General features: G+C 40.9%; 1 protein-coding gene across 1 annotated transcript in view; it reads right to left on the bottom strand.

The window, feature by feature from the left end:
• Positions 1-10,449: 10,449 nt before the first annotated feature.
• syt7b (synaptotagmin VIIb) overlaps positions 10,450-23,541 on the bottom strand; it is a gene marked incomplete at its 5' end in the record, with an annotated part of 96,193 nt that continues 83,101 nt past the window's right edge. Inside the window, 6 exons of the mRNA XM_084574924.1 lie at positions 10,450-10,768; positions 12,427-12,626; positions 12,836-12,950; positions 13,274-13,443; positions 13,557-13,824; positions 16,506-16,629. Of these exons, the coding sequence (XP_084431050.1) occupies positions 10,664-10,768; positions 12,427-12,626; positions 12,836-12,950; positions 13,274-13,443; positions 13,557-13,824; positions 16,506-16,629 (982 nt within the window). The 3' untranslated portion in view covers positions 10,450-10,663. The remainder of the gene's footprint in view (positions 10,769-12,426; positions 12,627-12,835; positions 12,951-13,273; positions 13,444-13,556; positions 13,825-16,505; positions 16,630-23,541) is intronic.

Here is a 23,541-nt window from a genome sequence, read left to right as displayed (position 1 = left end):
AAGCAACATCCACATGAATGCCAGGTCCAAACGTTTCCCAGCATAACATTGCATTGTCACAAGATATAGACAATACACTTGGAACATTCATGCAAATGGCTCACTTTTCAATTCGTTTGCATGTCTTGGGTCATCTGCAGTTAATGATTCCATCTAGGGTGAAGCCAGGTGACTGTGAAGGACACAATCAAACCATTATTCACAACTCTACAACTACAAACCTTGTATAACCCTCAATGGCATGGTGTTACCATATGGCAACAATTTCTTTATTTCAATTCTACTAAAATACAGTCATAAAATCATATATAAAATCCAGGGCACTTTGAAAGTATAAATATTTAATGATATTGCATATCCAGAAAACCCTGTTTGTCCCCCATCTGACACTGTACAGGTCATGAGCTGAGGTCACTGAAACTTAGAAAATGTAGTGTTATGGGTTAGTTAACTTTTATTTTTTATCATTTAAACCAGTTATAATAAAATATATGATATAATAAAATTGTTGCCTTATGGCAAATAGATGCAAAACTGGAAGGGAAATGTTTGCATTCAACCTAATAGACTGTAATTGTGTTACATAGCACTACTCTGAGACAATGTTTATGAGTACTCATCACATTTACAAGGGAAGTATTATTCATATTTATATTCATATTTTGTCATTCCAGACAAGTTTCAGACAGTAAACAGTATATTCTTCCTAGATGATAGAGCATTGCTGAGATTTTACAGGTGGAAAAACACTGATATATACCGCTGATATATTTACGGTTTATTGTCAACATGATGCTTTATTTTATCCTCAGAATATGGTGCACCTAATTAAGTCTGCAGTGGAGCTGCTTCATAGCAGAGTTCAGTGGCCTGACTAACTCAGGAACTGGTGATGTTATTATCAGTGGTAGAATATTACATTCCACTTTAATGGATAGTCAGGTATTAAAATACATTTTTGCCATGTCTTTCTAGTGTACAATGACCACACCAGTGTTTGTGTACGTTGAACTGACCCACTGCTTCTTCAGAATTCTATGACATGGACCTGGTGCAGAAATGACATCACAGATGTGCTCTAGAACACCTGTCACACTGATTCTCTTTTTCAGCCCAACTGGACCAAAATCAATATCAGAATCAAGACAAGCATCTACAGGAGAGTTAACCAGAGACGAGGAGAGCAACGAACCGACGACACTCATCTTCAAACCAATTCAACTTAATCTGAAACAACCTAACTTTTAGCAAAGTAAGTAGCTCTTCTGTTCTGTATTACGCAGCAAACCATTTGGAGCTCCAGATAGCCTCCAGAAAAGCTCAGAAGAAACTATTACAATCAAATTGTTCTTATGTATTTTGCTTCACCACTATCAGATATTGGATGAAACACATGAGACATGAAGTCTAACATTCAGTGAAGCAGTTGTCTTATAGTGTAGTTTACATACTGTTGTTTTTTTGTTTTTTTTGAAAACTGACAAGCATGTGGTAGTTGAATAATGTGTCCAGGTTTGATCCTGGCAGATAGATAAGATTGTACTTATCACAAGCACAGGTATACATAGTACAATGCACAGTGAAATTTATTTTTGTACCTGCAATCAGTAATAAAAAAAAAAAAGAAAAAGAAAAAAGTAATACAGTAAAAACAGAAAAAATAAACTGTAGACTTGAAATGTAAACTTAAGTGTGTATGTGTGTGTGTGTGGGGGGGGGGGGGGGGGTTAGCTCATATATACATCATAGCTCATATATATTTTATAGTATTCATAAAGTGAAGGACAAACACCTTTAGTTTTCATGCTCTAAGCTGGAGGAACAGTCTGACTGACTATCTGGTACTTTTTAAGACTTTTATGTCTTAAGATGAGTCTATAGGACTATCATTTCTGTGGTATAGTGCATTAGTGGTGCATATTCCTAAACAAAACGTGTAGTCTTGTAGACTTTATCAAATGTGTTTAACAGGAGTCATGAAGAGTCATAAAATAAACTCATCTTTTCCTCCTTTGTCCATGTTTCTCTTCCAGCTGTCTGTGACAAAAGAAAAATGTACTCCTCCAGTTCTTCATCGACTCGCTCACTCAAAAGCGACTCAAAATACTGCTTCCTAGTCCCAAAGGACTGCAAGTTTGTGCGAATCCTGGGACAAGGCAGCTTTGGGACAGTGGTGGCGTGTGTGAAAGAGGAAAGTGGCGAGGTTGTGGCGGTAAAGATTTTCGCAGATATCATAGACGCACAATGGGAGGTGAGACACTGCTCGTTTTGATTGCACATAGCCAGAACATGTTAAACAGTGGTCCAGGTTTCACAGGGGTCTGGACATGGTTGGAGAAGTACTGTTTACTTCTAAGTTTCATGTTTAATGAAACTGTACAACATTGCCTCATCCTCAGTCACCAGCCATACATACAGCTGATACAAAAACTAAAAAAAAAATGTCATGTCTCCTCAGGCACATATCATGAAAACCCTTATGCAGCACAATCTGGAGTCCTCCAACATCATCAAATTTCAGGGAGTATATTCCGACAGCCAAACAAAGAGCCTGATGTTTGAGTTGTTGGACATCAGCCTGCTGGACTACATGAATATTTTAAGATCACCAGTGCGACTAGAGGACATCCGGATCATCATTCAACAGGTTTGACAAACCCTGTCTTGCACCTATTTTTCTCTTGTTCAGTGATAGTATAATACTCCGTTCTGCTGCTGGAAACACCATTGTAACTTCAACTTGCGTTCTCATGTGAAAAACGAGAACAATGGTTCCTATAAATGGAGCATCAGTATCAATGTATATGTGACTGCTGTTACTTACAGATGGCCATAGCTTTAGACGCCTTGAAGAGTGTTGGTGTAATCCACGGAGACCTGAAGTTAAACAACATCATGATGGTGGATCACACAGCAACGCCCTTAAGGATTAAACTCATAGACTTTGGTTTAGCTATTTACAGGTGGCAAGCAAAGCCAGGAAGGCCTCTCCAGACAACTCCTAACAGGTACTACTTCACTTCAGTGCTACTTACATATTTTGTACTGATGGAGTTCTGTAGTTCTTCTTGTTCAGTTTTAAATGTAACTTACTTCATTAAATATGTTTTTTGTTTTTTTTTCACTCTCAGAGCACCAGAAATCATACTGGGTCTGCCATTTTCAGAGGCCATCGACATCTGGTCACTGGGCTGTCAAATGGCTACCATGATGTTTGGTGTTAAACTCTTTCCAGCGAACACTGAATACTGCCTAGTAAGTAATGTACTGTAGCTGTAAAGTGATTAGGAGACGAGACAAGATCAGTCAAATCAGTGTTTTATATCCAATGTATTCCTTTAATCAATTGCAATTAACTTGTGGTATAGAATTATAGAATTAACTTTAGAGTTCCAAGATGTTTTGACCAGAATAAAGCTTCATGACTAACATGATGTGTTATGTGTGCAGCTCAAATTCATCACTGATCTCCTGGGTCCACCACCGGAGCATCTACTTAACACTGGGAAGAAAACGCCTTTGTTTTATAAGAAAATAGATGATCAGTGGCAGCTGAAGGTACGACACACAAGCTGTGACTTTTTTGGCAGCTATTTTCTCATTGACCTTTCTTTACCTAATGAGATAAAGGTTTTATAATTCAGTATTTAAAATATTTTGAATCTTCTCTTCATTTAGACACCTGAGGATTACTGCCCCAACTGGGCCAATAATAGTTCTTCACTAAACGACAGAAGTTACAAGTTCAGCACACTGGATGAAACAAAAACGGTTAGTGTTTGATGAAGCTGTACCCGACTGCTGAAAAGCGACGTACATTCATTGTGTCTATAATTCATGCTTTTGGAAGGACTTGACCACAGTTGTGTTCTCCAAATGTTTCCTAAACCAGATGCGTCTGGAGAGGCAAAACCCGAGAGAGGCCGATGAGAGGAGGGAGTGTGTGGAGCTTCTGAAGGCGATGCTCCAGTGGGATGAGAAGGACAGGATCACCCCCAATGGTATCCTCAACCATCCTTTCATAACCCAAAGCTACCTAAACAGCACCTCCGACCTCAGTGGGCCCAGCAGGTGATATATGACTCATTTGGCTGATTGCATGTTTGTGTCCTTTGGTTTTTGGCCATAAACTCAACAATGTGAGCTTTAATTTTTGTAGCAATGATCCTGAAACCACCACCAGCCAGAAACAGATGGATGTAGGGACTCAAATTGAAGACAGGTAAGTGTACATTTATCCTTCATCAGGGTCATCATTAGATTATGGCTGCCTGTAGTGCAAGTAATTAACTGTATGTTTTCAACAGGGTAAGTGAGGCACTGCCACCAGGTGTTATCTTGGTTCGGCCTGCAGACCCAGAGAACAGGATCCACTTGGGAGATGTGCCAAGTGAGGACCCTAACCTGAGGTAAAAATCTTACTTCAAATGTTATAGAGACATTTATTCCTCCATCAAAGGAGACAAACCTCTAAGCAGGACTAAGATACTAACTCAGAGTTCATTTGTGCGTTTAGTCCACATCCTACACCGGCTCCTGCTTCAACCGATGACACCACCAGCAGCCAGGTGGACACAGACCTCCTGATCGTCACCTTAGGTAAGAACAATTCACATTCATTTGTTTTTCAAACTGTCGAGACGTTCCACATTGTTGTTGTTTTTAATTCTGAGTATCACTGAAGTATTTCATGTTTGCTGTTTTTCAGATGACAGCGAAGTCCCGAAGAAGAAGAACCGCTTCAGACGTTTCTTCTCTTGGGTGAAGAGGAGCTTCAGCTGCACAGTGGACACGATGGAGTGAGGAATGTTGCGAAGGGATCCATGGATCCTAGGACGGTAGGATGGGCCACATGGTGGAACAATTGGCATGTTTCTCCCCATGTGACCATGGGTTTTCTCCGGGTGCTCCGGTTTCCTCCCATATTTAAAATTAAATTAAGTTAAATTAAGTTAAATTAAATTACATTAAATTAAAGGGGAACTACTGTTTTTTACAACCTGGACCTTATTTCTAGCATAAAATACAATCGTTTACTTACCCACATAACTTTTGTGTTATTTGCACTCCTTCAGGAGATAATTAGATCAGCCATTAATTAGATGTCCATTTAGTGGGAGTGACTGGGGCATTGAGACGCAGCCTCTAAATAACGCATTATCTGCCACAAAACTCATTCATTTCACCAATATTTTGTTATGATATGCTAGTGCTGTTATCATCATCCGGGGTCTGTAGATTGACCTACAGACCCTTGCTACTGCTAGTTTTTTGCAACATGGCTGAATATTTTTCCGATTCTGAGGCTGTGGACGAACCAAAGCAGTAGCAAATTACAGGTAAACAAGCCGACCGTCGTGGGTGGGCGCGGTGCTCAGAGATGACATCATCCAGGTCAGAAGACGTCATCCGAGGTCTGTAGGTCAGACCTCACATGATGATAACAGGCAACCCCAGACTCAACGGGGAATAGCACTAGGGTATCATAACAAAATATTGGTGAAATGAGTGAATTTAACTTCAATCCTATAAATCTTAGATCTTTGTGTCACGTGTCGTTTGTATTTCTTACAGTAACTGATTTATGATGTGTTTGACAGTTCAAGAACAATGGGGGTCTTTTAGTACGTTTAATCCATGGCATGAAGAATCTAAAACTACAATCTCCTTAACATGTTTGGCTTTAACAGCTTAAATTAAATCCTAATCCTTTTGGAAGACTCCCTTTTCTCTTACTCTTAAGGGTTGACAACAACATAGAGACACGACTGAACTGGTGGTTTAATTTGAATGTAATGAGTTCACAAGTAATGAAATAAGACTTGAAGGTTTTAGGACTTATTATTTTGACTTCTCTGGCCTCAACAGCTGGTAAAAGAATAAAAATCCTAGTGAGGAACAGGCTATTTTTTTCATTTTAGACAAGGTGCAAGATGCTTCACACAAAAACAGTGTTTTAAGTTTTTAATCCAGCTATGATGCAACTATGGTATCTGTCAAATAACATTAACTTTCTGCAGTGGTGGGTCGTCAGGGCCAGCAAAGCCTCTGCTGGCCTAAACTTGATCAAAATCACTAACTTACATTTTAATATTTCCCCACTAAATTATGCCTAATAGCCTAATTCATTGTATGGCTTGTCTGTCTCTCAGCTGTGGTGCTACCTGCAGTGTAACTTTGCACTAGAGCTTATATCCAATCATATTTCAACTGTTGGATATTGCCGGAGTCACAGAAATCTGCCTGGGCCTTCACAATTACAACTGCAGGCGGCTGAAGCTTGAAATACATGTAATACATGTAATGATGCTGTTCCTTTAACCAATCACATTTCAAGTTCGTATTCTCAGGCCTTCTCTGTGGCCTACGGTAGTGTCAGTGTCGTGTCCTCTGACAGGAGGGTCAGAGAGCCACTCAGAGAGCCACTCAGAGAGCTAGCGGTTCGTGTTTTGTGAGCTGCACTAGCAAATCGTCCCCGTTAATGTTTTGATAGCTATTTTTTGAACCCCCGATGGCGGAAGGAGGAGGCTATCAGTTTGGTTGCAGATCTTCTTAGAAAGACATTTTCACCGCAGTCTTTGAAGGAAAAGCTTGATATTGTGAGGAAAGGCCACCCAATCCTGGAGCTAGCTAGCCTGACCCAGCCGGGAAAACTTTCAGGACAGCCACTCTGAGTGCATCCCTTGGTTGACAGGCTCAGAGGAGAACTTTCTGGTGAGTTCTGGTGAGTAAAATGAATTATATATACATCTTTATGTATATTTATGCCATTGTAACATTATGACCACCTTCCTAATATCCCTTGTGCCTCCAAAACAGTTGTGGCTCATCAGAGAATGGACATGGGCCTTCTGAAGGTGCCCTGTGGTGTCTGGCAGCAGAATGTTGTTAGTGGGGGCCTTTGGGTCCTATGGGTTGAGGGGAGGGGCCTCTGTGGATCATCCCACAGATACTTGATCAATTAGGTCAACACCTTGTGCTGTTCTTCATGTTTTTTGAGTTGTTCCTAAATCTTTTTTGTGTGTGTGTCTGTGTCAGGCTGCATCCTGCTGGGGATGGCTGCTGCCATCAAGGAGTGTCATTGCTATGGAGTGGGGGTGTCTGGTCTGGTCTAGGTGGGTGGTACATGTCTAAGTAACATCCACATGAATGCCAGGTCCAAAAGGTTCCCAGCAGAACATTGAATTGTCACAAGATGGTCAATGTTATTTACTTCTCCTGTCAGTGGTTTTAATGTTGTGGCTGATGGGTGTACTTTCTTCTTTTGACAGTTTAAGTATATTTATCTAATACTTTCATAATTGTATTTAAATGTATGTTTTGTAATACTATTTACGGTATAAACTACACCTTTGTGCACGTCCACTGCACAACCTTCATGTAGCAATATATGAAACAAGATTCTGCTGAAAAATTCATAACAATACCAGACCAGAAGAATCTTTGTTTTATATACACATTTATATTACTATATACACTGTACAGAGTTCAAAAAAATAAATGGTTGATATTTAACATTGTGCACCCCACGGATGTGTAACTACAAAGAGAAAAGGGAGTGAAAGAAAGGAGGAGGGGGGTTAGTGATACCAACGACAGACAGATATCAACAACCCCAGTAAATACTAGTTTTTTTTTTCTCTCTTTTTTTTTCATACAGGACACTTCACAATCATTTGTACAGTATTTAAATGAAAATGTTGCTGGTTAACCTCTCTTTGTCTCAAGCAGTCCCTTAAGAGAATGCCCTAAAACAGAAATGCGAGCTCGCACAGTAAACTTTACCAGTGTGTGGTATTTGGCCAGTGAGGAGTTTAGAAAGACGATTTTAGCTCGATTTCTTAAAAAATATACCAAACCCTGACTTAACTTTAACCAATATTTAAGTTGCATCGATTGGACTTTCACTAAGCCTCTGGAATGTAATGCTTTGTCAGCAGCATTGAAAAGAACCCCCTTGTTTAACGCACCGGGCCATCAGGACAGACGGATGACTATGTTCCTGGTTATTTTGGGCTGCTCGATGCTCTGTTCTGACCTGAGACGTAGCTAAAGGTGATGCAAAGAGGTGACGATTATCTCCTGTCTCACCTTTTTTTTCCCTCCCCGCTCCCTGACACTTGGAGAGCGAGCGCATATGGTGAAGAGCAAGGCGTGGTGGGTTTATAAGGCACACACAGAACACTTTGTGCCAGAAAGCATGTGTGCACAGCGGGGGTGTTTTGTGGAAGCGTCAGCTGTGATGTTAAGGAGCCGCCCTTCATTCTTTTTTGGCCTTGGTGAATCAGATTTGACCAGATAGGAAGGACAGACAGAACATTAAGGACAAAATGTTGCTAGCTGCTTCTGTCTGAACTACAGATCTGGTGCATGATAGTCAAATAAAACTGGTTTTATCTAATGTAAAGCTTGCTTGTGACATTTTTCCTATGACCTTGACTCTCGGCTCACATACAAGAGATTTACCTACTCTCAAACCAAACATCCCTGTTAAACTAACCCTGCTATGAAGAGAGGTTTGTTCCAGCATCGTCGTCAACAAGTGCAGTGATCCTTAAAGACAGCTTTTAAAAAAACATATTTCTTTGTACATCTGGTTCATACAGAATAAAAACAGTAAACAATGTTCTGTATTAAACTGGCAAAATAGAACTTAGTGCAGATATACACAGAGGGACTCACAGGAAATACAATCACACAACTAAACTCCAAATAGTGACACTCACCCACAGTGCAAACACACATACACACGTCCAATAGACAAAAAACAAAAAAAAAAACAACAAAAGCAACAGTGGAATGTAAAAAGACTTTTCCCCCACATATTATTACTCTTGTTAGTTTCCATTCATCCAGTCAGCAAGCATCTACACGGGACACGAGGAGGGTCACATTCAGGCAGTAAAGCAAACAACTGGAAGACAGGCCTATACGGAATTCAAACCACCAAATACTGTTTTTATGCTAAAAGTGCTCTGGTGTAAAAAGTATCTTGGAATGACTATTAAAGGTTTAATACACAGATCAAGGAGAACACATTCTAACATGGGTGATAGTGTAATTTAGATGAATTTGACCCTTTACTGCCTGAATTAATAAACTGTCAGTTCACCCGAATCACAAAATTAAGAGAGGATCTTCATTCAACCTTAAAAACAATAATAATATTATTGCACGGTGTCTATCTTTTGCACGTAGTATATGCAAATACTTTGGTTACTGAGGAAAGATTCTTCTAGTCCCACAGAAAACCATATGTTTGTGGACCTTTAAAATGTAGGCGGACATTACAGTGAAACCTATTGATCTCCATTAAAGTTGGGGCAGTAATAGTGATTACAAGAGATCAAATCTGTACATCTTAACTGTCTGTCCTAGTCGATACAACTAAAAGGTATGTTAGAAAGCACTGTCTGTGATTTGGGCGTACCGACCCTTTAACTTTGGTGACCTTCTCCCGCACGTTCACCTAACATCAACACCACAAATTCTAGCTATTATACTGACATTATCAAGGGCGACTTTTTATTTTCAACAATATCTCTAACTTAGCTGTGCAACTCCAAAATACTCCCTCATGCACACACACAACAAACACACATACACACACATTATTCCGCGCTTCCACACGTACGGAAGCTGCTTTTTGCTTATTTTCAGTGTCTGGAAGAACAGGTTGATTCTCTAAGTTGTTTTCAAACCAAAAAATAAAACACAACATTAATCACTTTACTGTTTTTTCTGTCCATCTGGGTTTCTTTTCCAAGAAAATAGGAAAGTATGTTTTGTACACTTGGCCTGTCAGACCAGTGTTAAATGTTCGCGTTCATATCCTTTTTTCTTTTACTTTTTTGTTGAAGAACTTCATTCGGGGTTACAGCACATCACCCACAGCACGCACAGACGACAAAGAGTTCCAGCCAAAGGGAGAATTATTACAGTGGTACCAGAGTAAGAGTGAAAAGTGAAAAAGATCAAACATGAGTTGAGTGAGAGTCCATTTCTAAATACAGCCCACCACTCTTCCATTGCCTGTCGGTTTTCCTGATTTTTCAGGCATTTTAAGGGTGTGGAGGAACAGGGACAGGAACGGAGGAGGAGGACTCGAAGAAGATTCCTCACTGCATCACCAGGTGTGGGTGATGAATGGGTTTCTCAGGTCAGTGGCTTTCACACTCATGTGTATGTTTGAACGCAGCTCGTCTTGCCACCACAGCGGATGGTTGGCATTCGAGTTTGATCCATTTTTGGTTGGTGTTCAAGGTCGGCAAGAGGTACTGCTCTGATGTTGGACACTGGGAAGAGTTGACAAGATGATGAAAAAAAAAAAGAACATCTCATAGAAAGAGGACACAAGGAGGAAGCAAGTAAAGACATCAAAGATGTTTTTAAGTTCAGACAAACGGATGAGAGGTGAGGGGCGGGAGGGTCTGGTGGGAATCAGAATTTGACAACGGTGAAATTTAAGGACGGTGTCACAAGGATTGAGGGCAAGGTATATCAAAGAAGCCTGAGAACAAAGAGACGATACGGATGGAGATGGCCAGTGCAGCACAACACTGCACTTAGGGAGCAGGAAGTATGTGCTAAGAACAGAGGCTGAGAGGCTGAAGCTGAATTGTGGATTGGGGGGCATTGTAGGCAGGTTGGTTAGCTGGGTCCCTCAGGCCTTGAGAGCATGCCACTGGGCCACGGTAGTGCGAGGATGACCCATCATGTCTTTCCAGTGTTTTACCTCAGCAGGGCCACTCTTCCATGAAAGATAAATCTGTGAGAAAGGGAGACAGAGTAGCTTTGGTATCATCACGGAGATTGATGTTATTTATAAAGTGCATTCACAGAAACAAAAAAAACAGCCCTTCTTTTCTAACCTAAATCAAATCCTAGGCAAACTAAGAGCCATCATATGAAGGGATTATACCATCTGAAGGTGCTAACACTGTCACTAATCAAGTGAGAAGTGAATTCAAGTGATTGTACTGCAAATAATAGAAACTCCAGCTCTGTACATGACATGCTGATCAAGTTTTCAATGTTCTTTGACCAGTTAATAGTGAAGAGAGGTATAATAGGCAACCTATTATACCTGCTACACGTAGGCAGATAATATATGTGGTGAGGGTAGCAACGAGTACAGCACCTGCAATTACTGTAGATGTGCATTAAAGACAAGGAGACTAACAGCTCCTTCATGCTGTACATAGCTTAAAGATTGTTCTTCTACAGCCTGAAGGAGACTGAAATTATACATTTTAAACCTACTTTCAAGTATATCTATACTTACAGATAAGTGTTTTTTTTTTTTTTTTTCAGTTTTAAAATAATCATAACAGATAATATGCGCAGGGAATTAAGACTGCTGTGGGGGAGTTGTGTTGAGTAATGGGGCGAAATTGACGTGGATGAAATGAACTAAGACAATGCCTTATTTTATGGGCTTGTGACTTCCTAATAATTTCCCGAGGTTTCCTGAAAAAAACAAACAATGCAATTTGGCAACAATTATAGCTGCGGCCGAAGCAGAAACAGCGTTAAACTGGTCCAGTGAATTAATTCGTAGTGTAGTGCTACTGTAACCAAGACTATTTTGGGTCAATGCACAGCAGAGATGTGACTTTGTCTCAGGCAACAGTGCAGTTATGTATGTAGGATTACGTTTCCATTTGTAGATAGATAATGAATGGATCCAAAGCGCTTGGCTAGAAGGCATCTGGATTTATTTCTTGAATAAAGACGCCCTAATGATCGCTTTAGTCATGTGAGTTTTGGATGTTTAGCCACAGACAGATGGCAATAAAATGTGGATCTCCCCCAGTCAGAGCTGGGCGAGCATCTGGGATGTGAGGTAAAATGTCATTAAGAACCAAAGAGAAGTCAAGTTGTCTTCTACTCAAGTGCTTTGGATTACCATGACCTGGATGATGAGGAACCTCCACAGACATAATCACTGAATGCATTTGTATTCAAAATGGACCAGTTGTTTCAGATAAATTCTGAAAGGAATCGCAGCTTTATATTCTCCTTAATGAGCATGTTACACTCTTTCCTTTTCAAGAAACTGTGTGAGAAATATTTACGAAAAGCTTGAGAAACTACAGCTATCCATACCTCTCACTGGAGAAATAAAATTGACTTTACTAGACACAATAATTAAACTGAAATCTTTAGACAAACATGGTATGTCTGCATGTCATTCTTTTGTTGTAAATCTAAATATAGCTCCTGCAAACCGTTTCTCCTTTGGTGTATATTTAGCATATGGCACTGCAGGAGATTGGGCTACGTGTTCCAGCAGGGGTCAGTAGAGACTGACTCAACGATCAGCTGCTGATTGTCTGTCACATAGTCAAAAAAAGGAAAGAAAAAAAAAAACACAGAGCAAGAGAAGAAGAAGAGGGAAGAGGCGAAGAAGAGGGAAGGAGATACCTTCCCAATGACATCATTGCGACTGAGTCTGTCCTTGTCCATGACGGTGATAATTATGGTGGTCTCCCTCAGCACGTGGGCAGGCACGTCAAAGGGGAAGGACTCGTTGAAAACAGGGTTCAGACAGCGCTTCATTACCACCGTCTTCTTCTTCTCCACGCGCTTGTCCTTGTGCATCAACCACACTTTTACGTAGGGGTCTGAGGAGACGGAAAAGAGACAGTTTGTATGCTTTAATATATCTCATTCCCGTTTGCCATGCTGCGTGTGATACACGTGTGGTGTCATAAAGCTAATGTCATTTCCCAGTAGAGCACAAAAAACATAATTTTCTCATTTTCATCTGGAAGCAGCAGTGATGTAGAAGGGCATCAATAAAAGGACATAGAAGACGAAGGAGGATCCATACCAGAAGTGCCTCCAATGTCCATGGCTTTGAGGTTGCGGGCTTTGATGATGCTCACAGTGATGGTGTTGGCTGTGGGGTTGTAGCACAGTGACACCAGCAGATCCCCTCGACTTCCCTAGAGAAATTACACACAACAGCGGCGAATTGTTTACTTTCTATCCCACTTTTCACACGCCCCTCCTCCCCGTCCATTGCTGTGTATCTCTGTTTCTTCGTCTGGATGTCTGCGTATTCTCAGTCTACCTGTCAGCCTCTCCATATTCCCTTCTATCCCTGCTCTCACCAGCACATCTTCCCTGGGGGCATTACGGCAGCCAGGAATGACATCACCCGTTACATTCTGTCCCATCTTCTCTTGCTCTCGATCTTCACCCCCCCCCCCCCTCTACTCCTCATTCCTCTTTTTCCTCCAACCTTCCCCCTTTCCACCTTACTCACGCTGCCATCGCTGCAAGGTTTCAGCTCCTTCCAGAAAGTCTGCATGTTGGCCAGGTCCAGTTTGTTGAGGGGGATGGACACCTCCCCGATAGGGTCGTTCCTGCTGAAGCGATCATAGTCAAGAACCTGCAGGTATAGCGTCCTCTGGACCACCTTCTCATAGGGGAACCCTGAGGAAGATATTCACACAGTGCGCTCTAAAGATACCGTGGTGATGCACACAGATACGTTTGACACGGCTTAAAAGCGCCCTCGTGGGCAGTGAACATTAAGTTCGTCATACCTTCAAACAGGAACGTCTCATTCCAGTGGGGGTTCAGATTCTTCCTCTTGACTTTGGTCTCCAGTTTGTGCTTCTTGTCTGGCAGCAGGTAGAGTTTGACGAATGGATCAGAGGTGCCGGAAAAGTCCTTAGCAGGCAAATCCTGGCCCTTGAGAATTTTGACAGTGAGGGTGGAGTCTTGGAAACTGTATCCGACGCTGAACTGAACGCGACCCAGCTTCTCACACACTGGACCCTCATGTTCCTCTTCCTCCGAGCCTGGTGACAACTGTGACATGAAGGATGAAGGAAATGTTACATCACGCTGTTATCTTAACTGTCCTGGTTGGTTGATGCATTTTATCTGTATTGTAGTGGAGGCTGATTTATTGTTTTATTACTGGTCCATCTCTATTTTGATGTCATTTCAAATTTGCCCAAATTTCACTCAAGTGTTCTCACATACTGAGCATGTACTTGTGGTGGACGAAGCGCCTGCAGAGATGGAGAGTGTGACCCGGGTTATTTTATGTTGATACAGTAGAGGTATTCAGAGACCACTGAGCAGTAAAACCGCTGATAAAGTGGCTTGCAATCTTTGCAAATAAAAAATATAATTCAAAGCGGGGTCAGCAAACAATTTTTTCACCCCATGAGCTGCTCTTCTGAAAGGCTCTCGGAGAGGAGTCATAAGATCCAACTCCCTTCAAAGAGCCACAGTTCCCATCATTAAAATGTAGTACCATTTGTACAAAGGGTCAAACGCTGCAATATTCACAGCATGTCCACGCACAGATTAAACACAAAAGCCGACAGTTGGTATCACACAATAAATAAGAGACCTGCATTCCACTCCACAGGGGGCACTAACTCTGGACTTCAACATAAAAACCGCAGCTTCCGACTGGCAAACTAGCATAATGTTATGTCACGAGGCCGGTGTCTGCTGCGTGATAAGGGCAGAAACCGTGCATGGCTGCGTGGAGATGAGAGGCAGATTATCTGTCGGCAGGCGGACCCACTGACTGATGGTGGCGTGGCCTGGAGGGAAAGAAATACAGTTTAAAAAGTACTATCTTACTGGGGAAGAGCTCAAGGCATTACTCAAGGAGCCGTTCCAGACGTTTAATATCCAATTCCGTATTCTCACACACATTTCTGATGGGGCTGCTCGGCCTCATTCTCCATGCTGAATATGATCACTTTTCATTACGCAGCCCTCCACCCAACAGCTGGCCTAAATTGCTTTTCCCCATTTTTTTGCATTGGGACACTCTTTTTCCCAGAGTCCACACGTATTATTCAGTTTTTAAATTCTCGACCCTCATTTCTCATGAAGTAGATGCAAATTCTCTTGGAGCATGCAACACAGGTTTGTCCAAGGGATAAATTTTGTTGATTTTCTATATATATATATTATTTTTTTTTCTTTTAAAATCTAACAAAAAAACACTGATGGACACCTTGGTACAGCTTATTCCTCAATCGCAGCTGACATCTATTACTGTTTGAAATAAAAATTGATGTTTTGCTGGATGACATGTTCCTTACTTACAAAAAACATGAGTATAGTTTATCTTGAGCCAATCCCACATACACCACCTTGCTAAGGTAAATACTACACATGTGTAGCAATCCACAGCTAAAAATTGTCATTTACCAAAGACAGCAGGTAGTTGCACGGCTATTTTCAGCCAAATATATTTAAAATAAAATTATACTGTAGGAGAGGGTGTTTTTTTTTTGTATTTTCTTGTGATTTCTTAACAATAACACAAAAAATAAATTGAAAATTTGCTATCATTAGATTTAAACGCCTGCAAATGTGGATGTGTAACGATAAAGAGGCAAAGACACTTTAACAATACACTATTCACACTATCCATGGCAGTGTGAGCATCATACAGAATGAAAGCAGTGTCACAGAACATCCTGATAAGAACCTTGCTGATGCTGACAAGACCCCAATCCATCCTCCCCCAGCCACTATCACCTGAGACGCTTGAGAGGGCCGGATGTATATATGCTCTGACGTTCAGCGTCATTTCACCCTATCCTCTCCGTCAGTACAGCCTGTGGAATAAGGTCTGTATACTGCCATTGCCTTTCACACAGCAGCACAAGTGGCTGAAAAGTGCACGATGGGTATTTCGAGCATGAAAAGGAGCGTTGTGTAATATATAGACGCCTTTGGCAAAACTGCCCAGAATGAGTATTATCATTAGGCACCACCACTGTGAATTCCTCAGACACACCATGAAACCCACATAATTACACACTGCTCATGCCCATCTCTGCCATATTCGCACAGCACCCACAGCACTGCATGTTCTTTCACAGCTAATTACCGAATCGCGCTGAGCAAGGCATGCGTCCCCGCCCCTCCCCTCCCTGCGTCTCATTTCAGGGTGATGATTATTGTATGTTTCAGTTTGCTGAGGTACCGTATGGAAGTAACGGACGCTCTACAGGTGGGTGAGCTGAGTGGGATGGAGACAGTACTCTTTGAGCGATAAAAGACTTGGGAGGACAAAACACCTCTCATACAACTCAACTGAAGTGAAGTGAAGTGCGTAGGCTGTTTTTTCTGTCTCCTCCTGAACCAAAAAATAAAAGTTGAAAGAAAAATAAAACCTCATGAAAAATAACTTTAATTACAGCTTTGGCAAAGAGTTCTATCAAATATCAAAGGAAACTTACTCACTAAATTTGTGACCTGGCTGACAGGTGGGCAAAGCTAAATGAGAAGCTTCTTCGGTTTGGAAATAACCACTATATTTTATCTTCCACGACTACATGTTTTCCAGTTCCTTGTCTCAAGGCTTGCATGTAACTTTCGTCTTAGGTTAGGAAAGACACTCTGAAGGGACCAGCTAAGTCTCTCTGTCATCTCATTTATTTTGAGAGTTAGTGGTGTATCACTGAAATATGTCAGAAGAAACAGTCCACTGTGTTGATAGCGTGTGTTACCATGAGCATGTCACTGGTGACTGAGTTGGCCAAGTCAGAGACAGAAGAGTTGGCATCATGGCGGCGGCCGGTCTCATCCGGGGTCTGACCTCTGGGGCTGCTGCCTGGTTTGTTTCCTGGAGTTCTGTTCAAGTGGACACAAGCACACACATACAGTCACATAAATATGATGACTGGTGTAGCCAAACTTTTGTGTCTAAACATTTTGTGTACTCTTGGTCTGAGATGGCTTTTCATCAGGTGTGGCTTCAGTACATCTTCTACATCATATAATGACGTTGATGATTGATGCTGATGTGTTTACAGGTTTATGGCAACAGTTGAAATAGATCCAAGAAAAAAGAAAGATGCAAAACATGCTAAATATGTAGCTGGACAACAGCCAGTTAGCTTAGCTTAGTGTAAGGACTGAAAAACAAGTAAAGCTCTGTGGCAACACAATAACTACCACATATTCTTGTCCATCAGTTAATTGTTTTAGTCCACATAGCTTTGCCCATGTAGTGTAAGTCTCTACAACAAGCAACAAAGCAACAAAGGCCCTTAATTAAATGTATTGTACTGGATTACATAATAAATAAAACAATTATCTAGCTATATTTGAGTGTAACTGTTGAAAACAAGCCACCATCCCACACACTGAGTGATGTCCTTAAAGAAAAATATGCCATTAAACAAAATCAAATTAACATTATAATACATCTGGAAACAATTAATATCTGACTGATCCTTTACACAAAAGGATACAAAAACAAAATATTAAAATTGCTCTCGGATCCTATTACAGTAACAGTTTGGTAGACAGGGAAGATACAAAGATCTGATACTAGCTCAGGAATATTAACAAAAAAGACTAATGAGCACTTATGAGCGAGATGCCACAGAAAAAAACAAAAAACAGGGATAGTGTGAGCAAGAGTCCAAGAGAGATAGAAGGTGAGCTGTTAAAGGCAAAAGTAAAAGCAAAAGGAGATAGGAGGCTTTGTGGAAAAGATGATCCGAGAAGTGAGATGAATTTGAAGACGTATCTTTGCACAGGGGGCTGAGAAAAACTGAAGGAGAGATTTGTTTTTGTTAAAACTTAAAGGATTAATGGAATGAACAAAGTAAGGTCACTGACTGAAGTTAATGAGAGACTGAGACACAAGAGCATCAGCTGAAGGGGAAATTGAGGAGAGAAGAGCGGGAGATGGGATAAAGAAACAGACCAGATTTGGTTTAAGTGAAGAGTTCAGAGCAGAGAGAGGAACTGACATGTTACACGGGCAAGCAAAATCGAGGGAGGCTGCAGAAGGAAGGGTGAGAGACAGACAGGGGTTACGCCGCAAAGAGACAAGCAGAAGTGGAGCGACACTGAACAGGAAAAAAAAAAGGATGCAGTGTGGAAGAAAAGAGAATTGATTCGTCACTCCACGTTTATTTCCTGTGATCTGCGGGTCAGAACACCGACAATGCAGCTCAATTCAAACTGTAATGGTTTCTGTTTCACAGGCTTGCCAGGCACAGTTTACCTTTGAATTTAATGTGTCTGCAGATGAAGACATCTGAAACGTTACCATTTCTCCGGCAAGCTAGAACTGTTCAGTTACAGCTTCTAATATCAAAACCTAACACACTTCAGGGAGAAATGTGTTGCCTTATATAATTAAATAACACCTGGCAGTTACACATATATAACACCTGGCTGTCTCGCTGTGCCGCTGTCTTGACTCTCACCTGCACCGTGGTGCTCTGCGATTCACCCATTTCTGTTGCTTCACCAAAAAAAAACGTGTAAACTTTGTATTTTTAATTGATTATGTAACAAAGTGACTGTTTTTACTCTCCGATACATACTCATTATGTACTTTAATGAACTAAACTGTTATGAGGTCCTATGGAGCGTTTGGCATGGCAACTTGTAGTAATCATGATGTTACATCCTGTTCCTATAGAGACAAACAGCTAACTAAAATGACACTTATCAGGAAAATGCATCAGTATTATATTACCTAAAATGACAGAAATCAGCCTTGAATTTTTTTTTTTGTTTTTTTTTGTACACCTTAGTGTTTTAGTTTAGCCCAAGTCCCACCCACTAACATGGAGGGGGTGGAGCTTATGACATATACTGCAACCAGCCACTAGGGGGAGCTCTACTTGCATTGGCTTCACTTCTGAGGAGCTGTTCCTTGTCCAGGGACCTTCCAGAGGACAAGTGGTTACAGAAAATGAATGAATGTTCCGTCATCCATCTTTATACAGTCTATGCTCTTAACGTTTACCACAAGTAAACATCTTCCACAACACTGGGTCCTGCAACTTATATCAAGACTTGCAGGTCATCATTGCAGGCTCGAACAAACCCAAACTGTATAACGTGGTGAGCATAGGAGAAGAGCTAGGAGGAGGCCTACGTTGGCAAGCAGAGCCTTGAATGTCCATTAGCTCCTGAGTGATTAGCGACAAATGAATCACTTATATGTAGGGAGCTTTAGTCTTATGATACTTTTGGGAAATGGGGCACAGTGGAGTGGAACAACAGAAACTCTTTGACTTGACCATAGCAACAGAGAAACAAACAGTTTCCTCTTCTCTTTTTCTCTTTTTTGAGTGAATCTCAAAAGGATTAACTTTAAAGGGATTGAAGGATATGGATAAAACAAGTCCTACAAAGGACTGCCATATAAGCACAATATTTCCTCTGTCAAGTAAAATGAGAAAATTACTGGATTGCAGATATCATGATGATTTTTGGTCATTAGAGTACCACCAACTGTGAAAAAAACAGGACACCAACCAGGTTAATCTGAACAAATTCCTCTAAATGACGCTGAGTATTGGGTCATTAACATGAAAGATTCAAGTGTGCACCACCCACAGATGTTCAGAATAAAAAGCTAAACCCCCCGCCAGCCATTTAGAGCTGACGACATTTTTTTTGGATGAGTGATGAATTGCCCACAACATAAGTTTAAAAGTCCAGTTGCTTCTGTCTTAGCTTTGCTTTCTTGGATGACTGAGAATCTTCACAGACAAAGTAAGGATTGTTGTAATCTATCACTATTTTGTTGCCTTTAAACATATATTTTCAGCGTGTGAGAGCAGGTGTATGAGTATGCTAATATCTCAGCAGCACAGCTGTTTATCTCCAGGACAATTTTTTTTTCCAGCTCAGACAGAGACATAAGTTCAGAAGCTCTGAAGATGAGGATTGTTATCACCTACTCCCTTCAACAGCTCAGTTGTAGCTCATCTACCCAGAGGACTGTTTACATGCATTCCTCGCTTTGACTACAGAGCACATAATACATACCTGCCAGCGGGTCTTTAACCAAAGTGTCTATAAAAGCGAACTTGTAGGAGGCTCAATGACAGCACATTGAGCTCTACTAAATCAACACCCAACACACAAGGCAGAGACCACATGAGACAATCAACCTTATATAAACACAGCCAGGCAGTTTCTCCATCATTTCCATTGGACATCTGAAAGTTCTACTGCATTACTGTGAATACTCAGTAATAAATTACGTAAGCCATGCAGTGCACATGCAATACCTTAACATGCAACATAAAACGGCTGTAGTAAAAGCATGCTTGCATATAATATATTATGCTTTTTTTTCCTCCTTTCATTCCCAATGGCCAATATATTCAGTGCCCTGTCTGCTCCAGCCTAATGGAGCAGCGAGCCAACCAGAAAGACTGACTTTTTCGGACCATTTGCATAAATCTGTTACAGCTTAAAGTTCAAGACGTTTCTGTAAAGGTAACCACTGGGTCGAACAAAAAATGCCAAGACTGAGGGGTTTCCTGTCTGTCGACACACACAATTGGGTGTTCATTGCGCAGGCGGACAGATAAATGATCAAAATCTGTATTTGGAGACTGCACGCGTTCAAAACAGTAGTTAAGCGTGTGGAAATGTGAAGACGACATCTGTCAAAAGCAAGGAACGAAAGCTAAACAGAAGGTTTTATTACAGTAATGGGATGGAGATGAAAGGAAAGTCAGGTTGACTGAGTAATTTATCAAACAAAAAGTGTATCATCGTTAATTACACAGCTGCCGTCTCCCTTTTGAACATGTGCTACTTTGATTGACTAGGCAGTGAAATTAGGCAAGTAAATTTAAATGATGAAATATTAGGCCGCAAAAATATGAAAAAGACAAATTATAGCATGTTTGAAGTAGTAGAAAATATGCTTTACTTGTGGGATGGCATTCATTTTGTAAATTTAAAAAGTAGAGTTCTTTGTTTCTTTGTTTCTTTTTTAATGCATTTTTTAATTTTTAGTTGTGCAATCAATTTATATGTTGCCTTATTTCCATAATGTGTCATTTAAACAGATCTCACTCTGATGAAGGATTCATGTTGCAAGTCACGTGCCGGCACTTTTGTCGTCCAATTAGTTGTAAATAAAATTTCCCCAAATTATCAAAACACTGGCAGATTATTTATTTCTTCTTCTTCTTTTTTTTTTTTTCTTTACAACCACTTGAGTAATGACTTTTTCCAAAAAAATAGTTTTGGGGGAAACAAACACACTCAACACAGCTAAATCAGCAAGATAATGTTGTACGAATGCTATAGTAGTGCAGTTGTTGGCGTCTGCTCGGCGTAGTCACCACACACAGATTAACATATGGTAACATGAAAAGCAAATAAAGACCTGCTGCTGCACGGAGTGTCCTCGAATCTCGAGTGTTGACACGGTAACGGCCTGAGGGACGTGAAGCGTTTGGGTGTGGTAGCGAGGTGAGTTCATCCATGCGTGTAAGTATACATATTTACTCATCGTCAAACGCACGCACAGCTGCTTAGACACACACACACATACACACACGCACACACAGGCAGCATCAGGGTACTGCTGGTGCTGCATAATATTTCAAACAGACATGATAGTGTCCTCAAATTAGCCTTTTCGCGCAGAGATCTAAAGAAAATGATGACACAAAGGAAAGAGGAGAAGTCAGCTAATTCCCCATAATTCTTCCCACTGAATTTCATCTTGATTCAGTGACATGGCTAAAATTTTTAGAAATTAGAGAGCGAAAATGCATATAGTCATGGTGATCAACTTTGGAATTTGCCTTAACAGAAAGACAAGTATTTGCAGCGGTGAGTTGCCGCCTTCTGCCTGCTACTGACTACCTCGTCTCAAACACAACACCAGTTACATAATTCATCCTTTAGAGGTTGTTGTAACCATGGCTACCGAAATGTGTGCTCCCACTTAAGGTTGTACTCACTACCATCATGTATTTTAAACAGGGTTGCAGTAACCATGGTAACAGGAGCCTTCATAAAGTGGGCAGTAAAATACAAGGAAGTTCCACAGAGAGGGGCATATATTGAAAATAGCAAAAAGCCCACAGGGCAAAGGGACCAAACATTTAGAAAGCCTTTGAAACACACTCTTTGACTTCCTTATACCTACACTTATTCAACCGCCATGACCCTGTGAAAAACACCTCAGCGCGTACCCCTGTGTGAGCGTGTGAGCTCATGCTGAAAATGGCTGATTTATAAATGCCAAAAAGAAGTGCAGAATAACCTCCAGCCAAGGCACACAAAACAACAGGCGAGGACAGGAATGTTCAACAATGGAGTTACCTTGGCCCCCTTATTTAGATCACAAGACTGAAACAAGCTCTGCTCTCTTACCACGCTTCAGTTTTTCTCCGGTAGAGAAATGCAAATTAAGCAACGGCAAGTCTGTGAAACAGAACAAATGAGCTCACGCGCGTGCAATTCTCTCGGAGGTCGAGAGCGATGTCCCTGGAGAATGACCACTTCGATCTGACGTGGTGAAAGTCAAAACCCGACTTTTGACCTCATGGCCTCAATCTGAGTTGAAAGCCATCTTCTGTGTAATTGGACAAAGCAGGTCATTACATCCCAGGGGACAATGCAGCGACATCTTATCTCCTCCTGTGTCACATGGCTATGGGTGAGCGTGCTTAGCATTGATTAAGAAGGTCTGAATAGATGAAAGGAACATACTTCATTCATTCAGCTCTGATAAAGGTGTATCATAGAAGTAATTATTGGAGGAGAGACTCGGCTAGGAAAGAAAGACAAAATTCCAAGTAGAACTCTGGCCGCAAGGAGGAACGGACAAGAGAGGGAACGCACGCAGACTGTTTTCCACACGTGTCGTATCTGTACTTCGTGATCATATCTCCTGCTGCATCATAGCTACTCACAGCCTAAACATGAAAAACCATGCTGTACATCTTAATGAATTATCTTTAATTGGAGACTGCACATCTGTATGTACAGTTTATCAAGCAGCTGTGGAGCTTCTATTTTTGAAATATTGACATATACAGTAAAAAGTCAGAGTTGAGAACTTAGTAGAAGAAAAACTATATCAAATGTTTAGCAAGAGAACATTCAGCCAATCTGTCTGAAATGATTTATGTATTCAGCGTATCCATTTAAACGACTTCACTACATGAATATGCCATAAATATGATTCACTCCAAATTGATTATTGTATTTAGGTTGTGCCTCAATTACACGTTAAAGGAATAAATCAGATTTTATTAGTACCTTGACATTTAACCTCTTGACCTATGAAACAGCCCAGTCTCTTAGAAATGATGCATTGCATTTAATTTGTTAATGAATGCATCGCTCTCAACATTTTGATTTCAGTTGTTTTCCTTCTACAGCCACGAAGTTTCACTGAAGCCTGATTAAAGTTTGTGGTGACTTTGGTTTAGGAAAAGATTTTGTTTAATATGACACAGATGCATGAGTATTAAAATATGCACTGATCAGGCATAACATTATGACTACCTGTCTAATATCGTGTAGGTCTCCCTTGTCCCTCCAAAACAGTTGTGACTCATCAGAGAATGGACATGGGCCTTCGGAGGGTGTCCTGTGGTGTCTGGTAACAGGATGTTGTTAGTGGGGGCCTTTGGGTCCTATGGGTTGAGGGGAGGGGACTCTGTGGTTTCAGTGAATTTGGAGGCCAGGTCAACACCTTGTGCTGTTCTTCATGTTTTTTTAGTTGTTCCTAAACCATTTTTCTGTGTG

Source organism: Chelon labrosus (genome assembly GCF_963514085.1).
Source record: "Chelon labrosus genome assembly, chromosome: 3".
Classification (NCBI taxonomy): domain Eukaryota; kingdom Metazoa; phylum Chordata; class Actinopteri; order Mugiliformes; family Mugilidae; genus Chelon; species Chelon labrosus.
This window is presented reverse-complemented; position numbering and strand designations above follow the sequence as displayed.